General features: G+C 34.1%; 1 protein-coding gene across 1 annotated transcript; it reads left to right on the top strand.

Moving 5' to 3' along the window:
* The first annotated feature begins 510 nt into the window (after positions 1-510).
* On the top strand, positions 511-15,676 carry LOC143555629 (protein ZINC INDUCED FACILITATOR-LIKE 1-like). Its single transcript, XM_077045148.1, has 16 exons — positions 511-708; positions 850-890; positions 978-1,038; positions 9,107-9,209; positions 9,344-9,500; positions 9,599-9,661; positions 9,903-9,952; positions 10,080-10,155; positions 10,868-11,047; positions 11,132-11,219; positions 11,408-11,493; positions 11,805-11,912; positions 12,109-12,153; positions 12,256-12,344; positions 15,242-15,285; positions 15,373-15,676. The coding sequence occupies exons 1-16, from the start codon at positions 558-560 to the stop codon at positions 15,462-15,464; spliced, it is 1,434 nt and encodes a 477-aa protein (XP_076901263.1). The 5' UTR covers positions 511-557; the 3' UTR covers positions 15,465-15,676.
* The last annotated feature ends 3,682 nt before the right edge of the window (positions 15,677-19,358 follow it).

Here is a 19,358-nt window from a genome sequence, read left to right as displayed (position 1 = left end):
GAGGGTTGAGGTCGCAAGGCGTTTGTTGAAGCCTTTAGGCGAACTAGCAAAGGCAATGAGATGAGGCGAGGGTCGTACTCATCTGTTCAATAGAAACATAAACTGATCCGTCGTTTTTGTATTTTTGTTTTACTTTTACTCATGTATTATCTTTAAGAATATTAACTGGGTTGGGTTTATTGACTCGCTCTATGAATAAGTTTGGGCGTTTTTTTATCTGTATATGTATTATTGGCCCGTTTATAATGATAGTATGTTTTATAGTTTTTTTTAAACCTGTTATATTTTATAAAAGAAATATTCATTACTATAACCTTTTTTAACTAAATTTATAACAATCAATGGGTTCAAATATATATTTATATTCACGTGATTGTACCGGACATCGATAGTTACATGACAGCGCGGTTTGTTACCAACTCTTTATGGACCACAAAAACTAAGAATCTAGCAATGTTGCAACAACGATAATTGTACTATTATGTTTGTGGCATATATTATAGAATGAACCCCGTGTATCTTCTTGCCAATCTCAAACTCTTCTCCAACTCTCTATTATGGCGATTAATGATGAACTTAACGACGGGCTTTTGGAGCACGCGTACCATGAAAATTGCCCGGGTTGTAAAGTGGATCGTAATAAACGGATCCAAACAGGATTACCCATTAAAGAGCTATTTTTTATATGGGTCGTGGTTCTATGTGTTGGTAAGTATATTACTTGTTTTATTATTTTATCATCTTGATTTCATCAATTAAAAAAAAATGAACATAACTATTTTATTAAATTTGATTTATGATGTTAGTACGTGTAAGAGTCTAACATCCATTTCCATTTTCTCTTTCCAGCACTCCCGATATCAACTCTCTTCCCGTTTATTTATTTCATGGTAAATGAATTCAATAATCTCTTATCTATGTTTCCGGTTTTTGCAAAATATGACGTATGGAATTCTAAATTTTGGTTTCCATTTTAGGTAAGGGATTTTAACATCGCAGAAGAAGAAGAGGACATCAGTTACTATGCAGGTTTTGTTGGTAATCTGTTCTTACCTGCCGTGGCAAAACATGTTGGTTAAAATAAGTATTATCGAGTTTTTTTACCAAAGCGGGGATTCTAAAAAAAGAAAAAGTATTTATATATCAAAACTATTTTCCAAAATAGATATTATTTCTAGATAATTTCACCGAGTTTAAATATCTCTCTCTCTCTTTCTTGTTGTACGATTATTTTTAGTTATAGGAGGTGGCCGAATATAATAATCATGTATTTCCGGGAGTCTATATTGTGATACCAAAAACTTTAAAAAAAATATCTACTCCCTATTATATACACAAAGCACGGGAGGGGTTGTTGGTGACATATTGATGGTTGCAATGGTGGCCATTCAGAAGCTAATCGGTGATGGTGACGAGTCAGTGAGATGATTGGATGTGTGGGGGAGACTTAATGAAGATGGAAAAGATAATGAGTATGTTTGGTAAAACCAGCTGGTGTGAAAATTAACAATATTATATTTTTTATAAATAAAGAGTAAAATAGTCAATTAAAAAGTTGTTATTAATAAAAAGGATATATATGTAATTGGATTTTTTAAGTTAGGAAAATATATAATTAAAGATGTTAGGAAGGAGAAATATATAAATATCTTCAATAACAAATTAATAGGCTCATATTTAGCCTATATAACTTGCCATGTAATTAGCATTATTGTTAAGATCTTTATCAAAAGTTAGGAGATTGTATTTTGGATATTTATACCAAGTTAATGAGATTGGATCAATTGAGCACAAAATTACGATCTCCATCATGGTATCACGCCACCATCGTTCCTAACCCTAGCCACCACCGAATTTTTTTTTCACCTTCTTACTCGTCTCATCTCTTCATTCTTGCTTCTGATCCTTTATCACTCTCACAATAACTATGGAATCCAACTTTCAACATCATGCATGGCCTTCTCAAAGCAATCAGTGGACGACCCAATCTCAAAACAACTATCCACAATATTCCCAAACCCCACAATATCCAAACAATTGGCCCAACCTACCTTGCCAATCCCCCACCACCTCTCTGCCCAGTAATGATAACATCAACCCCGGAGCCGGTCTTCTCGGTCCTCGTCCCAATCAAGCTTATGCAGCAGCGTATGCACCCGCCAACATTGAACAAGCTCTTTATAACATGTCGCTGAACCCGTCTGATCAATGGTACATGGATACCGGTGCAACGTCACACATGACCAACAAACCAGGTAATTTTGAGTCTGTTCTTAATACCGGCATTTTACATAATTTATTGTTGGAAATGGCACAACTATCCCGGTAACCGGACAAGGCAACCAATACCTTCCACCACCTTACCCACCACTTAAATTAAACAATGTCCTTAGTGCCCCAAAACTAATTAAAAATCTTATTTCTGTTCGTCGCTTAACTGTTGACAATTGTGTTTCAATCGAATTCGATCCTTTTGGTTTTCTTGTTAAGGATTTTGAGACCCGGATCCCTATCATCGATGCAACAGCAGCGGTGATCTCTATCCCTTGCTTCCACCAGATTCCACACACCACACCTCTCCTTCCACCTTTGCTGCAATTTCTCATCAACTTTGGCATCAACGACTCGGTCATCCCGGGCCAACGATATTACAATCTTTAAAACATTCAAATGTTATTTCTTTTAACAAATTGAATAAGAATATTTGCCAATCTTGTATTTTGGGAAAAAGTGTTAAATTGTCATTTATGCCGTCTAATACTTTTATCACTTCACCCTTTGATATAATACATAGTGACTTGTGGACATCACCAATTGTTAGCACCGGTGGTCATCGATATTATGTACTTTTCTTAGATGACCAAACAGACTTCCTTTGGACATTCCCACTTGCCAAAAAGTCTAATGTTTTTTCTATTTTTAACACTTTCTCTAAACAAATTGAAACACAATTCGAGAGAAAAATAAAAATGTTTCAATGTGATAACAGTACCGAATATATCAATTCCTCATTTAAACAGTTTTGTGACCAAAATGGTATGATTCTTCGTCTTTCATGCCCACATACATCTTCTCAAAATGGGAAAGCAGAACGAAAAATCCGCTCAATTAATAATATTATTCGAACCCTTCTAGCTCATCTTCTTTACCACCCACCTTTTGGCACTATGCCTTAGACATAGCCACATATCTACTTAATATTCTTCCTAGCAAACTTCACAAATTTAAAACCCCCACCGAACTCCTCTATCATAGATACCCCGCCTATGATCACCTTCGGGTCTTCGGCTCTCTTTGTTACCCTCTCCACCCGTCCACTCTTACACACAAACTTGCCTATCGATCTAATCCATGTGTTTTTGTAGGCTACCCTACTAACCATCGCGGGTACAAGTGCCTTGATCTTAAACCCATCAAATCATTATTTCTCGCCATGCTGTCTTTGACGAGACGATATTCCCATTTTCCCACCAAGTTTCAATTACACCTTCCGCCTCCTCTTCTTCATATGAATTCCTATCCACACCTCCACATCCACACCTTTGGAATTATATTGACCCAAATCCTCTCTCCAACCAAGCAAAAATACTCACCTCACCTCTCCCCACTGTTCATACGCCACAACCCCACCCACAATCATCACCTCCTCCTCAAGCTACTTTGAACCACTCCTTCCACAACCCACCTTCCGTCTCCACCTCACCCACTTCTATGACCCAACTCACTCACACACCACAACGTAATATAGCCCACTCTACACAATTCCAAACCACTCCAGATTCTCCATCAAACAATTTCGATTCCCAACCTACACTTCATTCTACTCACCAACAAACACAACAATCTCAAATACCCAACCCAGTAACCAATCTAGCCCCCCTAACCATACCATGCGAACACGTTGTATGGACGGCATAATAAAACCAAAGAAATTGTTTAATCTTACCGCAACCACCATTACACCATTCCCAAAAACCCCGCTTTTGCCTTGTCCATACCGGAATGGCACAATGCCATGACCAATGAGTATAATTCCCTTATTAAAAATTATACTTGGGAACTCGTGCCACGATACCCGCAAATGAATGTGATTCGGAGTTTGTGGTTATTTAAACATAAGTTTCGTTCGGATGGTAGCCTTGAACGCTACAAATCTCGTTTAGTTTGTGATGGGCGTCCTCAACAGGTTGGTATAGGTTGCGGGGAAACATTTAGTCCGGTCGTTAAACCTGCCACAATTCGAACGTTACTAATACTTTTTTACACGGGACTCTAAATGAAACCGTGTACATGTACCAACCAATTGGTTTTCGAAACAAAGAATATCCAAATCATGTGTGGCGGTTGAAGAAATCACTCTACGGGTTAAAACAGGCACCAAGGGCTTGGTATCAAAGATTTACAGATTTTGTGTTAAAATTGGGGTTTCGTCAAAGTGGGTGTGATAACTCTTTGTTTTTTCTACATCAGGGATCCGATTCGGCCTATCTTCTTCTATATGTTGACGACATTCTTCTCACAGCTTCGTCGGTTTCATTACGACAACAAATCATGTCGCATTTGGCTACCGAATTTGCAATGAAAGACCTTGGGCAACTTAGCTACTTTCTTGGAATATCCGTTACTCGCAAAGGAGACACTATGTTTCTCTCTCAGAGTGCTTACGCTCACGACATAGTTAAACGGGCCGGCATGCAATCATGCAAGCATGTTGCTACCCCTGTGGATACTAATGGTAAACTGAGCGCTGTCTCCGGCTCCCCATTTGATGATCCAACACTTTATCGCAGTCTCACAGGGGCATTACAATACCTAACGTTTACTCGACCCGACATTAGTTATGCAGTCCAACAGCTTTGTATGCATATGCATGCCCCCATGATAAGCCATTGGGATGCTCTCAAACGCATAATCCGCTATGTGAAGGGAACGATAGATCTTGGTCTCACATTGGGTTAAACAGTTAACCCGTCATTGCTCGCTTACACCGACGCCGATTGGGCCGGGTGTCCGGGCACTCGACGGTCTACCTCGGGCTACTGTGTCTATTATGGATCGAACCTCATTTCATGGTCTTCGAAACGACAACCGACTATATCTCGATCTAGCACCGAGGCAGAATACCGGGGTGTTGCTAATGTAGTCGCTGAAATATGTTGGCTTCGGAATCTCTTATTGGAACTTCATCGCCCGTTGTCTCGCGCGACACTTGTATATTGTGATAACGTTAGCGCCATTTACCTATTGGGTAATCCCGTACAACATCAGCGTACGAAGCACATCGAGCTCGATATTCATTTTGTACGCGAACAAGTGCAGCGGGGACAAGTCCGTATTCTCCATGTTCCATCACCGTATCAAGTTGCTGATATCTTCACTAAAGGCCTACCGCGCATACTTTTTGAGGATTTCCGATCCAGTCTCAACATTCGGTCACCTCCGGTTCGACTGCGGGGGGTGAAATAGGCTTATAGTTAGCCTATATAACTTGCCATGTAATTAGCATTATTGTTAAGATCTTTATCAAAAGTTAGCAGATTGTATTTTGGATATTTATACCAAATTAATAAGATTAGATCAATTGAGCACAAAATTACGATCTCCATCACAAATACTAAAAAAATAAACAAATAAATTCACCACCAAACATCTTTACTCCCAAAAAAATAACGTTTCAGGACGGGAAAAAAGTTTCTTATAATAAATGTTTACTAAAAGAAGTGTCATGTGATGCAATAGATAAATCTTTAAATTAAAAAAAATAATAATAAAACGGATAAAAATAGATTAAAATAATAAGTATGCGCCCATGATAAAATTGGGTTACTGAAAAAAAAACAGGGGATCAATTATTTTCAATTTTAACTTTTGTTGGTTTAAGTTTAATAGTTTAATAATTTTATTTAGGTTGTGGTTTTGGACGAAAATGGTTTCACGAAAACACTTTTTAGAAATACAGTTACTTTTATTTTTGATTTAGTTTTTAGTTTTGAAAACGAGCATTAAATCATAAACTAACGTGATCCAATGAGATTAGTAGAGATAAACTTGAGGTACTTGCTAAAAAACTAGTTTGAGCCTCCGTATTACATGATTTATTTAGGTATTTGTTTAAAATCGTTTTGTAATGATTTGCTTTATTATTTAACGTAATTTTGTTTTGATATGATAAGTATATATATACTAGTTTTTATCTCCGTACTACAAAGATTGTTTTATATCATTTGTTTCTAGTATTTATATATTTTTTGAATTTTAATTTTATTTATTCTATGTTAGTTAAGAATATACTTATGGTTTGATGATAAAAGATTTCACAACTAAATAAAATGTTATAACCCGGCTTAAAAGTTATATGAGTTTGGTGAGACCCAAGACCCGTTTATTTTTTTTTTACCATAAAATTGTTTCTTAATTATAATAGTATATTTTAAAAATAATCATTTATTAATGTTTAATATATCCCTATTTTATAGGATTTTTACATCAAATATTTGGTGAGATTAATTTTTAATTTAATGAGATGTTATAACCCGTTTAAGGAATATCTGGGTTTGGTAAGACCCATACCCGTGAATTCGGGTCAAATGCATGAGAAGCTTCCAATTAAAAATCAAGCAAATCTGGCGACTCCAAAAAAAGGGGGAGCGACCACAACGTGACACGTAGGATTTTTATGTTTTTGTTTATATATATATATATATATATATGGGAGGATTATCCTAATTGGAAGTCTATGAATAAATCATAGTCATTGGATCATGTTAATCAATGGTTGAGATTTAAAATTACCAAAAAGCGACATAGTTTCCTAGAATTATTCTTTCACCATAATTTGTAATGTCACATGTCAAAAATCTATAGGTTCTTACTAATATTAGGAAAATCCTTATTTTTACTTAAACCATTTTCTATATATATATATATATATATATATAGGATCAGGATCATGAGAAAACTTTTTTGAAATTGGGAAGACCACAAAAAACCCAAAAATTAAAAAAATAATAAAATCAAAAAACACAAAAATCAAAAAACTAAAAAAACTAAAATTCTTATTTTATCATCCCGGTTTCGTAAAAAAATAAAATAAATTTAAAAAAACTCGGTTTAGCTAAATTATATACACATATGTATAATATATACATATATGTATATTTACATGTTTTTGTACACATATTTATAATATAAGATAAATGATACCGTACATATGTGTTTATTACGTAACTAAGGATTAAATAGAATTATACATATGTGTATAATACGACGTTTTTTTAATTTTTTTAATGAAACCGGAATGAAATATAAGAATTTTGGTTTTTTTACTTTTTTAAAATTTTTATTAATTTTTGTTTTATGATTTTTTTAAATATTTTTTCTAAAGATGTTTTTAGTGGTCCAAAATGGTTCTCAAAGTTCTCAATTTGCAAAGGGTTCTCTTAGGATCCTTACCCTATATATATATATATATATATATATATATCAAGGTTATAATAAGAAGTAGATTTTTCTAAGTAGTGTAGAAAGTGTGTCTTCACCATTAGATCTAATAAAACACATCGCACAATAAACACAGCGCAATTAAAACAAAACACGCCGCACAATAAACACACTTATCATATCCACCATCAGATTAACAAATCTAACGCATCAGATTACTTCTTACACTTTTTAGACACACTCCACTTCTTATTTTAACCCTTTTAACCCCACCATATATATATATATATGTATGTATATATTACATTGTTACGCTCATTATTGTTTTAACCTTTGTGCTCTTTCAATTGCGATGTGTATGTTTTTTTAGATTTTTAACATATGAACATAAACGAACACGGAAATGTTGATTTTTTTTTAAAAATGAACAAACATGAACACAAATATTTGTTTTATGAAAAATGGGCGGTTGATGAAAGAGAGGGAATGTTGACGACGGTGGGTGGTAATCGGAAGTTAACCGATGATGGAGTGGATATACCAGCGATGGGTAATATGTAAAGGAGAGAAATTAAATTAAATTAGTGTTTGTTGATAAAAGGGTTTCACAAGTAAATAATATATTATAACTTGTTTAAGGGCTATTCGGGTTTCGTGAGGCCCATGACCAGTGAAGATTATTGTTTGATTATAAAAGGATTTCACAAATAAATGAGATGCTATAAACCATTTAAGGACTATCCGGGGTTGGTAAGACTCATGCCCGTCATTTCGGGTCAAACGAATGAAAAGACTCAAATCATAAATCAAACAATCTGACGTCTTGAGAAAATGTGTGAAACAACAAGAGAGTGATACATAAGAGTTTTTAACAGACATGTATATAGATACAGATAGACAACCTTTCTTGGTAATAAATAATTTTGAAAAAATCTATTTTGGCAAATAGTTTTTTTTTGTTAGATACATTTTTTGTCAAAAATCTTTGGATTATTTATAACTAATTGGTGTTGGATCCTGTTACAAAATTTATACATCTTAAACAAAATATTTTACGAGGTTTTATGCATTAAAAGAACGCCTTAGGTGAATTTTAAACTGCCTATTTGATCTGTTTCACTTTATTGGTAAATGGCCATGGCCCGATATTGTCACATCTATATCTATAATATATATAAACGAAACCTTTAAAAGCTCTCTGGTTGCTTCCTACATTTTCTCAATCCACAAGATTGCTTTAATTGTAAATGGAGGCTTCTTATTCATTTGACCCGAAATCACGTGTATGAGTTTCACCAAACCCAAATAGCTCTTTAATTGGTTATAACATCTCATTAATTTAAAAATTAATTACACCAAATATTTGATATGAAAATCCTATTAAAATAGAATATACTAAAATTAATATCTTATTTTATATTTAAAAAAAGATTTTAATTATAATTAAGAAACAACTTTATATTTAAAATAAGTGGGTCATGGATCTTGCCAAACCCAAATAGCTTTTAAACTGTGTTATAACATCTTATTTATTTATGAAATTATATTATTAACTTTTTTATAAAAAACAAAATTAAATTCCAAAAAATATATAAATATTATAAACGAATAATATATATTTATGTTTACATAAAACATATCTCACATGTCTTTCAATCTTATGAAGGGTCTGCATATATGATTGGACGGGCATTGACATCTATCCTCTGGGGAGTGGTTGCTGATCGATATGGTCGAAAACCTGTTATTATTTTGGGCACTTCAACAGTGTTCGTAACTACTTCAGCACTTGTTATATATTTTGCCATTAGGGGTTTTAATTGAATAATAATTATAACGGATGGTTATAAACAACTAAAACCTAATTTTAAACTACTAATAACGGTTTAAATGTGTTCATCAGGGTTATTTTCAACACGCTTTTCGGTTTTAGCGTCAACTATTGGATGGCAATCGTTACAAGGTTTCTTCTTGGCAGTTTAAATGGGTTATACGGACCGATAAAGGCATATGCATGTGAACTTTTCCCTGAGGAACATCAAGCATTAGGATTGTCTTCGGTAAGCAAACGTGACAGAAAAAGAAAGTTAAAGACCATTCACATTTCACACTCTTTTCTTGCATAGAAATTTATAAACAGACTGATGATCTTATTCAGGTCAGTACGTCGTGGGGGATAGGACTGATTGTTGGTCCGGCTGTTGGAGGGTTCCTAGCACAGGTTTCGACATCCTTTAGTGTCTTGATATGCTATATCTGTTTATAATATTCGTTTCAGAATCAATAATATGCTAAAAACGGTGATAAGCACATAAAAAAGTGAATTCTGTTTCAATTTAGCGGCAAAAAAGATAATTTCGTAATACCTTTATATTGAAAAACAAAGAGATTATTTAGCTACTTTATTAATCAAAATTCTGATGAACATTCTTTCTTATTTTTGTTTTCGTTTTGATATTCAGCCTGCAGAGAAATATCCAAGTTTAGTGTCTTCGGATTCTCTATTGGGGAGGTAATGTTGTCCTTTGTTAACCTCTTTATTTTTTTTAACATTGGTGATCCTATTTGCAAATATTATTTTAGTTTAGTTATACAAGTTCATTTTTGGCAACAAATTGCATCCATGACTTGTGATGCAGGTTCCCATACTCATTGCCTTGCTTGATCATATCAAGCTTTGCGCTCGTTGTGACCATCGGCGCATTTTGGCTTCCGGTATAGTTTTATATAAATAACATTTCCTTATACAATATTCATTCAATATTTTCTCAAGCAAACCTCATATATGATCAAGAAAAAAGAAGTAGACTTTATGAAGTGTTTATGATCTAAAGAATTATTTTTTGAGGATTAAATGTTAGATTGTTGGGTAAAAACACGAGTGTTTGAGCTATGACAGATTAGAATCCAGCATTGGTTTGAGGAATGCCAGCAGGTGTATGAGTGAATTGAACCACAGTCTTTGACATTCTAACTATACATTTTCATTTGTAAATTTCCAATTTCCAATCAGCATAGAGGACGGCTTTTGCAAGCGCATGGCATCCCTTTTTCATAGGATTTTATAAGGTTACAAACTTGGTTTTAAAAGCACACCTCACGGGATATATAGTGATATGGAAGAAAATGATATGTAAAAATGACTAAAGGATGAAGAGATTATAAATAATTTACTTTGTTCAAAGGTTGATAAGTAAGTAAAAGAGATGCAAGTTTTGGTTGTATATAGAGAGTAACACCTCGCATACAGAAGCTTCCGCCTCAGGCTTCGGCTTTTGGGACCCAGACATATGGAACACCTCACGCTTTTAAAACCAAGCTTACAAAAAGACAAATAAAATGAAATATTGTTGGTCATGTACATCTTATTAATAAGACTTCCTGCTCTTAACATGAACCTAATTTAAATAATTGTTTGAAACTGCAGGAAACATTACACATCCATAATAAAAGTGAGCTGGAGTCTGCTTCCGGTGTACCTGACGCCAAGGAAAAAATAGCCGAGAATAAAAATTCTTCTTGGATTAGCCTCCTCAAGAACTGGCCATTAATGTCTTCTATCATTCTATATGGTGTTTTCTCTCTTCATGACATGGCTTACAGTGAGGTAGACATTAAAATCCCTTAAACATGATTCATACATTTTACCCGTCATAACTTCTAGCATGATTTAGAATTTTATCGTCAACAGATTTTCTCCTTATGGGCCGAGAGTCCGAAGAGTTTGGGGGGACTTAACTATACCACTGACAATGTTGGCACGATCCTATCTATCTCTGGTGAGATTATTTATTATTTTTTAACACATCTTCTGTACTTGAGATAATTTTCAGAGAACTTTTAATTGTTACATTTTAAATTTCCATAAGCCATGCAAAACTGGCGGTCCAGGTAATGTGTCATTTTTAAAAAAATATCAATTTGGTTCGGGTCAAAAAAAGGTTCTCACCAAAATGCTCTGTCTCAGGGATGGGCCTTATGTTTTTTCAGACCGCATTATATCCAATTGCAGAGAAGATATACGGGCCCATCATCATAACTCGCATATCAGGAGTAAACAATTTTTCTTTATATTAATTCGTTCTCTACTACAATTTCCTCTTTGACTTTGAAAGTCAAACTATTAATAAAATAATGATTATCCTTTATTCTACTGTGTTACCTTAAATTGCTCTTACAATATGATAGTTATTGTATAAATTTATGTGATCAGAGTTTTACGGAATGAATAAATATAATTATATCAGTTTCAAAATAGAAGTAGTTTGTTTGACTTTCAGAGTCAAAGGCACACAACTTGTTGAGGAAATAAGTATTAGATAATTCGATTGCTTTACCGGCTAATCCAACTATCTCGTGTGTAGATTGTGTCCATACCTCTGCTCACAGCTTATCCTTACATAACGTTGTTATCGGGCTTCATGCTCACCTTTACGTTAAATGTAGCATCGATGGCGAAGAATGTTTTATCAGTAAGTCTTTCAGGCACTAAATCTTGTCTACTTTACTTATATAAAGATGAGCAAGTTTTTGCTATATTTCTTGTACGCTTGAACACATGAACTACCATGTTATTTTCAAAATGTACGAGTATGACCACATTTGTTCTACAAATTTAATTTCACACTTTATCTCTATCACCACAATTTAGTTTCTCATTTTTACCAGATCTCAATCATAACTGGGACATTCTTGCTGCAAAATAAAGCTGTGGTAATATTATTTGTTTTTTTTTCTTTCAATTTTTTCATTATTTTTACAGTGTTAGGTACATAGTTAATTATTATTTTCTATACAAATGTACATGGATAACAGGATCAGCACCAAAGAGGTGTAGCCAATGGTATTTCCATGACTTTGCAGTCTATTTGCAAAGCAATTGGTCCAGCATGTGGAGGAGCACTGTGAGTACTCATCTGTTTCATAGTATTAATTTTAAGTGCGGGTCAATACGGGTCATACTTTGCCAAAAAGGGTCATTGCTGGTGTTAGGAACAACACGCAAACGAGCACACACAATTATCACGCAGTAGAATAGAAAGCGACAAAAGAATTTTACGTGGCTCGGTCTCCCAGCGGGGAACCCACGTCCATGGGCTTTAACTAGGTTATTTTATTGATAAGGTGCACAGATTACATTTACATTACATTGTATATATAGAGAATACAGTAAGGTTTATCTTGGCCCAATAAACCTAAAAGGGTCCAAAACGGGACCGAAGATCTCTAAGCCTTCACAAATCCTAACAATCTCACACTTGAAGGATTTGCACAAACCGTAACAGCCATCTAAACAAAAACCATATAGCCGGTAACTCCGGTAATCTTTAATAACAGAAATCCACCAAGCCTCCAGTTCCAAGAACAACAGAAGTTCTATAAGCCTTTGGTTCCTCACAAATAAGTTAAGATTTCAACAATCGAATCCACCTAGTTGCAGCGACCTTTGCATCAGTTTCCTAAAACGCATATTGAAGCGCCCCAGCTTCAATACGGTCACCACAGACCCAATCATGGAAACCGGCTAGTGATTCATCCTTAATCTCAACCGGCACCTACTTACTCGCACAACCAACTTCGGAGACTTTAGAAGAAAGAACACTACCCTAAAACAAGCACCCATGAGAGAATTTACATTCGAAATTCCGGTCTCAATACCCAACGTCATTGTGTAACTGTGCCAGAATAGACCCGTGCTCCCACTGTTACCAAATCCCCGTCAAGGTTTAAACCTCTAAATATGCTCCAGTTGACATCCTTATAGCTCTAAGATTCATGCTTGCAATATGAACCCACTTAGCTCTACCCGATGCAGCGAGCCAAGACTTTTAGGAACCCAGAAAAGTCTTACAATAACATATTCACCGATGCTTAATTGAAGTAGGTAACAAGAAAATGAAGCAAAACAAAATCTCAAACACAAGAACCTTCACTAGCTTTCCTCGGAGTCCTAATGTATCACCATCACACATTCTTAGAAGCAAATGTTACCATGTGTGGACATCGACTATATGAGTGTCCACCTCCATGCAACCCCACCAAGTCAAACCATGCCCAACTCCCATTGTCCTTGTTATCCTAAACTGTGCCAAAACAACAATTATGAGTCGAAACTCCACTGGTACTTTTCCCTAGAGAAAACCTTCACCCAATACCAATACAAAGATTCCCCTCAAATGTCAAACCACTGATCATCACCAAACAAGAACATCATCACAATTCTAGACCAGCTAAACACAAACAGTTTAACAACTATAAAGCTGCATGGAAAGCAAGTAGTACAAGGTTCAATGACACGGGCATAAACTTAATGGACTTTCTACAAGACATTGTCAAATTAAAATCGATCCTACAATAACCAATAAATCAAGTAACTGAAAATAAACTGTACATTGTTACCTTAGACTAATCTCTCGCAGACAAGTCTAAGCCGAACAATGAATATCACAAAACTTGGTTCCTCAAATTTTGGTTGATAATAAATAGTCAAACCCCAAACTTGAAACATATAACCCTAACTTTTAACTCGATTGAATTTCAAAAGTTTATAGGAAAACTTTAATAGACCAAAATGATTAAATAAACTTTCAATCAATTAAAAGAAAAAGGTGCTAAAGATTTTAATTAATGTCACCTCGATAGTCACAAACAAAAAAAGTTGACGTTTGTAGCTTCTTTATGCAAATCTCAAGGTCTTTATGGTGTCATTCAATTGCAAATACCTATGATTCCTATTTTGTGTTCTTTGTTCTTTCAAATCCATTTCTTTCTCGTTCTTTTCCGGCAAGTAAAAAAACTCAGGCCAATACTCCTTACTTTTCAGGTTACAACTCATTGCCGATCACAAATTCAGCACAGTCTGACCAAGATTAGATCGAGACGCCCAAGCAAATCACCCAGCAACTCAAGAGCGATTAGACCTAATCGCGATTTCTAAACTCGGCTATACCCAACTGTTTCTCTCAGCCAAATAGAAACAAACTCCGCCGTGAAAGATTCTTTTATCTGCTATGCTCCCTAATACAAAAGAAACCCTAATCGAATTTTTTTTCTTTTTCACTTATATCGAATAACAGATCTAGAACACAAATGACTACACACGATTATCACGCAATCAAATAGAAAATAATAATGATAAAACGACACAAGAATTATACGTGGTTTGGTCTCCCAGTAGGGACCTATGTTCACAGGCTGTAACTATGTTATTTTATTGATAAGGTGCAAAAATTACAATTACATTACATTGTATTTATAGAGAATAGATTAGGGTTTTAAGCTTTGACCCCAAGAAACCTAACATGGGGGCCAAGATCTCTAAACCTTCACAAATCCTAGCAGCTGGTTGAACAAAAAGTTATGACTTGGAGAAACTATATTATCAAAACTAAGAGCATTCTCAATCCTTTCCCTAAAATAATGTGAGGAAGATTTGTAAATTATATGGTATGGTTATGAGTGGTTGTGAGTAGATGAGAGAAAATATTATATGAGAAAGTTAAATTTGGGATTCACTATACATATCATATAATTTTTTAATATTTTTTGAAAGTGATTGTGAGTAGAAAAGAGAGAAAATATAATAATAAATGTATAAAATGTATTATTTAATTCAACAGGAGAGAGAAAATACAGTGATTTTTAGTGTAAATGGATATACGGCAGGGTATGGGCCGATAAATCGAGAATGCTCAAATAATTAAATTTGCAAACACTAAAATACATTTTAAACGTGACAAGTAAATATTTACTTCGAAGTCAATTCTATCTTATTTGCTAACACTAAAATACATATTTGCAGTTTGTCATGGAGCCTTAAGAGACAAAATGCAACATTTCTTCCCGGTACATGTTTTTTACTCCTTTCATTTCGTATTATCGCCTTCACTTACAATTTATAAATATATTTATTTATGGATTATTCAATTTCAGGCGCACAAATGATATTTTTCATCTTGAATGTAATTGAGGGACTTGGAGTTCTACTAACGTTCAAGCCGTTTTTGGTCACAAACCATTACTAGTTGGGAGCGAGCACTTAAATCCGGGTTTGATTTTCGGGGATTCGTAATCTGGTCCAAAATTATATATGTGACAGTATTTTATGTGGACTTCCAATAAATATGTTGCATTATTTATATTTTGTTTTAAATTTCTCTCATTTTTTAATGGTTAAACTAGTTGAAAGTATAATTAGTTCAAATTTGATATAGACCATGTCGTGTTGTGTGGTATTGATGAGTACAAATGACACGGGTCTTGGTTTATGAGGGTTATATGTTATGATTTATTGAAATACACAATGATTTATGTAGCACCGTCAAAATTTCGTTTCAAAATATAATCTTGTAAAAGTTGAAGGCTAGAAGGGTAGATACCTAATAATAGTGGCGAAGCTTGAGCTTACTCACGGGGATGACCGAAGTCACGGAATCAAAAATTTCCGGGTTGACGATTCGGTTCGTGTTGGTGATTCGGGTCGGGTCGGTGATTCGGGTCGGGTCGGATTAAACAATATGACATCTATATATCTAATTTTTCTTCATTTATTCAAACAATTGTTCTTACAATAAAAAACAAAATAAATTTTCTACCAACAAAGACCTAAAATATTCGAAAGGAAGGCTGGGTAGGGATAAGGAAATTCGGTATTGATACTGGTATCAAAATCGGTACAGATTTGATACCGTCGGTACCGAATAGATACCAAAGTTTTGAGTTTTGGTATTGGTATATCTCAAATTTTAGCTTCAATACCGGTATCGAACCGAATATTTTGGTATCGGTACCGGCACCGGTACAGTACCGATCTCATCCCTAAGGGTGAATACCTAGAAGAAGTATTGCAAATACCTAAAATATTTATAAAAACAAATCTTTCTATTTGACTACTATTTTGCAACTTTTGTTTATAAATATTGTGAGGTTTAAAAAAAACAAACGATGGGGTATTATATTTAAAAAAAAACAGTAGTGACCGGTAGCATTTTGGAAAAATACATCGGGATGACCGCGCTTAATAGTTATTGACTCGCTTGTGTATGCTAGTGGATACGTGTCACATGGATCGTGAAAGTGGCACCCTGTTGATTCATATAGAAAAATGTATTATGTTTTGATAAAACTCTAAAAAATGCTTTTGCGTCAGTTGACGATTCTCCCGTATATGATGAATTTTCAAATTGTTTTATGGGAATTCAGTAAGATTAGTCCACAAAGACCGAATTAAAGATTAGAGATATAATCGTTAGATTAAATCTGATGACTAAGGTATTTAAAATTATAAAACAATGTATATTTGTTTTAACCAAAAAGATGTTTTGTAATGAAAGACGTGTAATTAAACCTCGAAATTTTATAAAAAAATATTTTATTGAAATACTTTCACTGAAAGAACGCAACTCTGATATATTTACAAAAATTGATATCAACTATTAGTCATATGACTAGGAACCAAGGCCGAGTGTTATTATTTAATTGGTAAGCAATTAAGCTGCTAGTTGTTTTTTTTATTTGAACGGTTAAATGTTACATTTTACAAGGGATTGAAACACTGACATTCTATTCTATACCCTAACCACCTTACCATTCACCAAAATAGGAATGACAAGCAATCTAGGGAATATTTTTTAACTAACTCAGAGTTAATTACAACAAAAAATTGTATTGTAATTGATTGTAAAGTTGCGAATGAAATTGGAATGTAAAGGAGTTATATGGATAAATTTACTCTTTCAATTAACCATTCTCAATTCACGTAGGTTGTGTTTGTTTTTGCTTCAAACATCTGCAAGAGCCTTATGTGACATTTGTCAAATTCGGGTCTCGATTGTATTCGTACTTGTATTGTTTTATGTTTTAAACCGACCCGTTTTGTAAACCGAAACTCATGATATATAAAATATTGGATTTTTATGTTACTAAATCATTCCCATTTTTTCAATTTGAAAAACCCCTTTTACGGATGCGAAAACGCATTTAAAACGAGCAAATTACATCAAAAACGAACTTCCGGATACATAACGAACCACACTAGACGAGCTGGACCAGCCCCCTGGGCACGCCGCGAAGCCAGGGCAAGGGAGCGGTTGCGCGGCGCCTAGGGTGATCTGCACACATTTTCGGATTTTCTTGTTGTTTTGTACTTTGCTTGTTTGTTTAACCAATCTATTTTCATGCAAACATAAAAGAGAACCTTGCAAAGAAGCCTTGACCCTTACCCTATATATACACACCCATCTCCTTCATTTTTACACTTGATCTCACTCCAAATTCTCTCTCAAACATCAAAGATCCAAGGTTGTTTATTTATGTGTTCTTGAAGGTTTGACTTCCAAAAGTCAAACTGAGTTTAATCTTTCATTCTAATTAGCTTATGTAGTCTTATTAATACTTGTTTATGGTCGCACAACATATATATAATATAATACCCCTTGTTACCTTTGGTAGTTACTTCTCCGATTCCAGTGTGTGAGGTTTCGGACCTTGTAAGGCAAGGCTTCATGGAGGACTTCGTGTCCTTGATATATATATATATATATATATACTTATATAACTTGTTTATATATATTATTCATGCTTAACTTCTGCTCATTTAAGTTTATTTACAAGTTCCATGGTTATGAGTTCTAAGAGTCTATGCTTCGGTTTAACCGTAAATAGCTCTAGACTGTAAACGAACTTTTGTTTAAAGACTTTGTTGTTAACTTTTTTGGTTGTAAAACTTAAATATTTTTATTTTTACATTATTATACAAGTTCTTGGTTATTTGGGCATGTGGAAACCATCAAGGAACGTATTGTGAGATGGAAACTGAACCAATCCGATTTTTACTCGCTTAAGACACACAAGTGTGTTTTTAGCTATCAAGACTTGTATATTTCTTTAAAAATAGTTTACAAACTGATTTTAATTATTTTCTTAAGTACTTGGAAATGTTGGATCCAACTTGATCTCATAACATAGTTTGGACCGACAAAACCGAACACTCGCTTAACGTTCGTTGTTAGTTCTAAAACAATAGAACTACATACTTGGTTAAGTCTTAATAAGTTAATTGAGTTATCTCATAACATTCATTATTTTGGAAAGTTGACTTTGAGTTTGACCAATTATCAAGACACGAACCAACAACCCGAACACTCGTTAAAGACCCGTTTTAGTATCTTTATCCCAAAGGAACTTGCATCTTTTCATTTTTCCCACCTTATTACATAACATAGGTTAAGTAAATATTAAGGTTAGATATTTTAACTCGGTTTCGAGCAAACTTACATTTTAAAGGGTTATTATAATAAATTCTTATATAATTACACTAGGTTAAAGCCCGTGTTCAACACGGGTTATTAATAGAACAGAAACATCAAATCGATAAATTTCCATTTTTCCCCGTCAAAACCAAATTCCATTTCTCAGATTGTTCTATGACGTATAAAACAGTCTATATTACAATTAAAAAGAATGATTCAAAATTTGATACATTAAGATAGGCAAAAGATGACACATATCAATATTAATTCCGGTTGCAGTATGTTCGTTAATTGGTATCCAGAGGGTTCACCCAACTGAAAAGAGACACACAAATAAATCAAGAAACTCATTTAAATTTACATTAAAAGCAACATGTAAAACAAATTATTACAAATGCCACATGGATCTAAAAGTAATTTCTCTAACTTGCCCATGAGTGCCACTGCCTTATCTATATACACTTAACTAACTCACAGGCAAGGGAAAAGGTAACCAACCATTTGTGCAATTATTCAGCTAACTTAGATTAGTAAAAATCGTAAATAAAATAATGAAGGTTGATTCATAAACTAAAAAACTGACAAACATATCATAAACCATGACGTAAAAAAACACTACTCAAATTATAAATTAAAAAAAAATTTAGCTTTTGCATGTAAACAAATGCA

Source organism: Bidens hawaiensis, unplaced genomic scaffold, assembly GCF_021521415.1.
Source record: "Bidens hawaiensis isolate Kalapana, Puna unplaced genomic scaffold, B.hawaiensis_p1.1 tig00018221_1, whole genome shotgun sequence".
In the NCBI taxonomy this organism is placed as follows: Eukaryota; Viridiplantae; Streptophyta; class Magnoliopsida; order Asterales; family Asteraceae; genus Bidens; species Bidens hawaiensis.
This window is presented reverse-complemented; position numbering and strand designations above follow the sequence as displayed.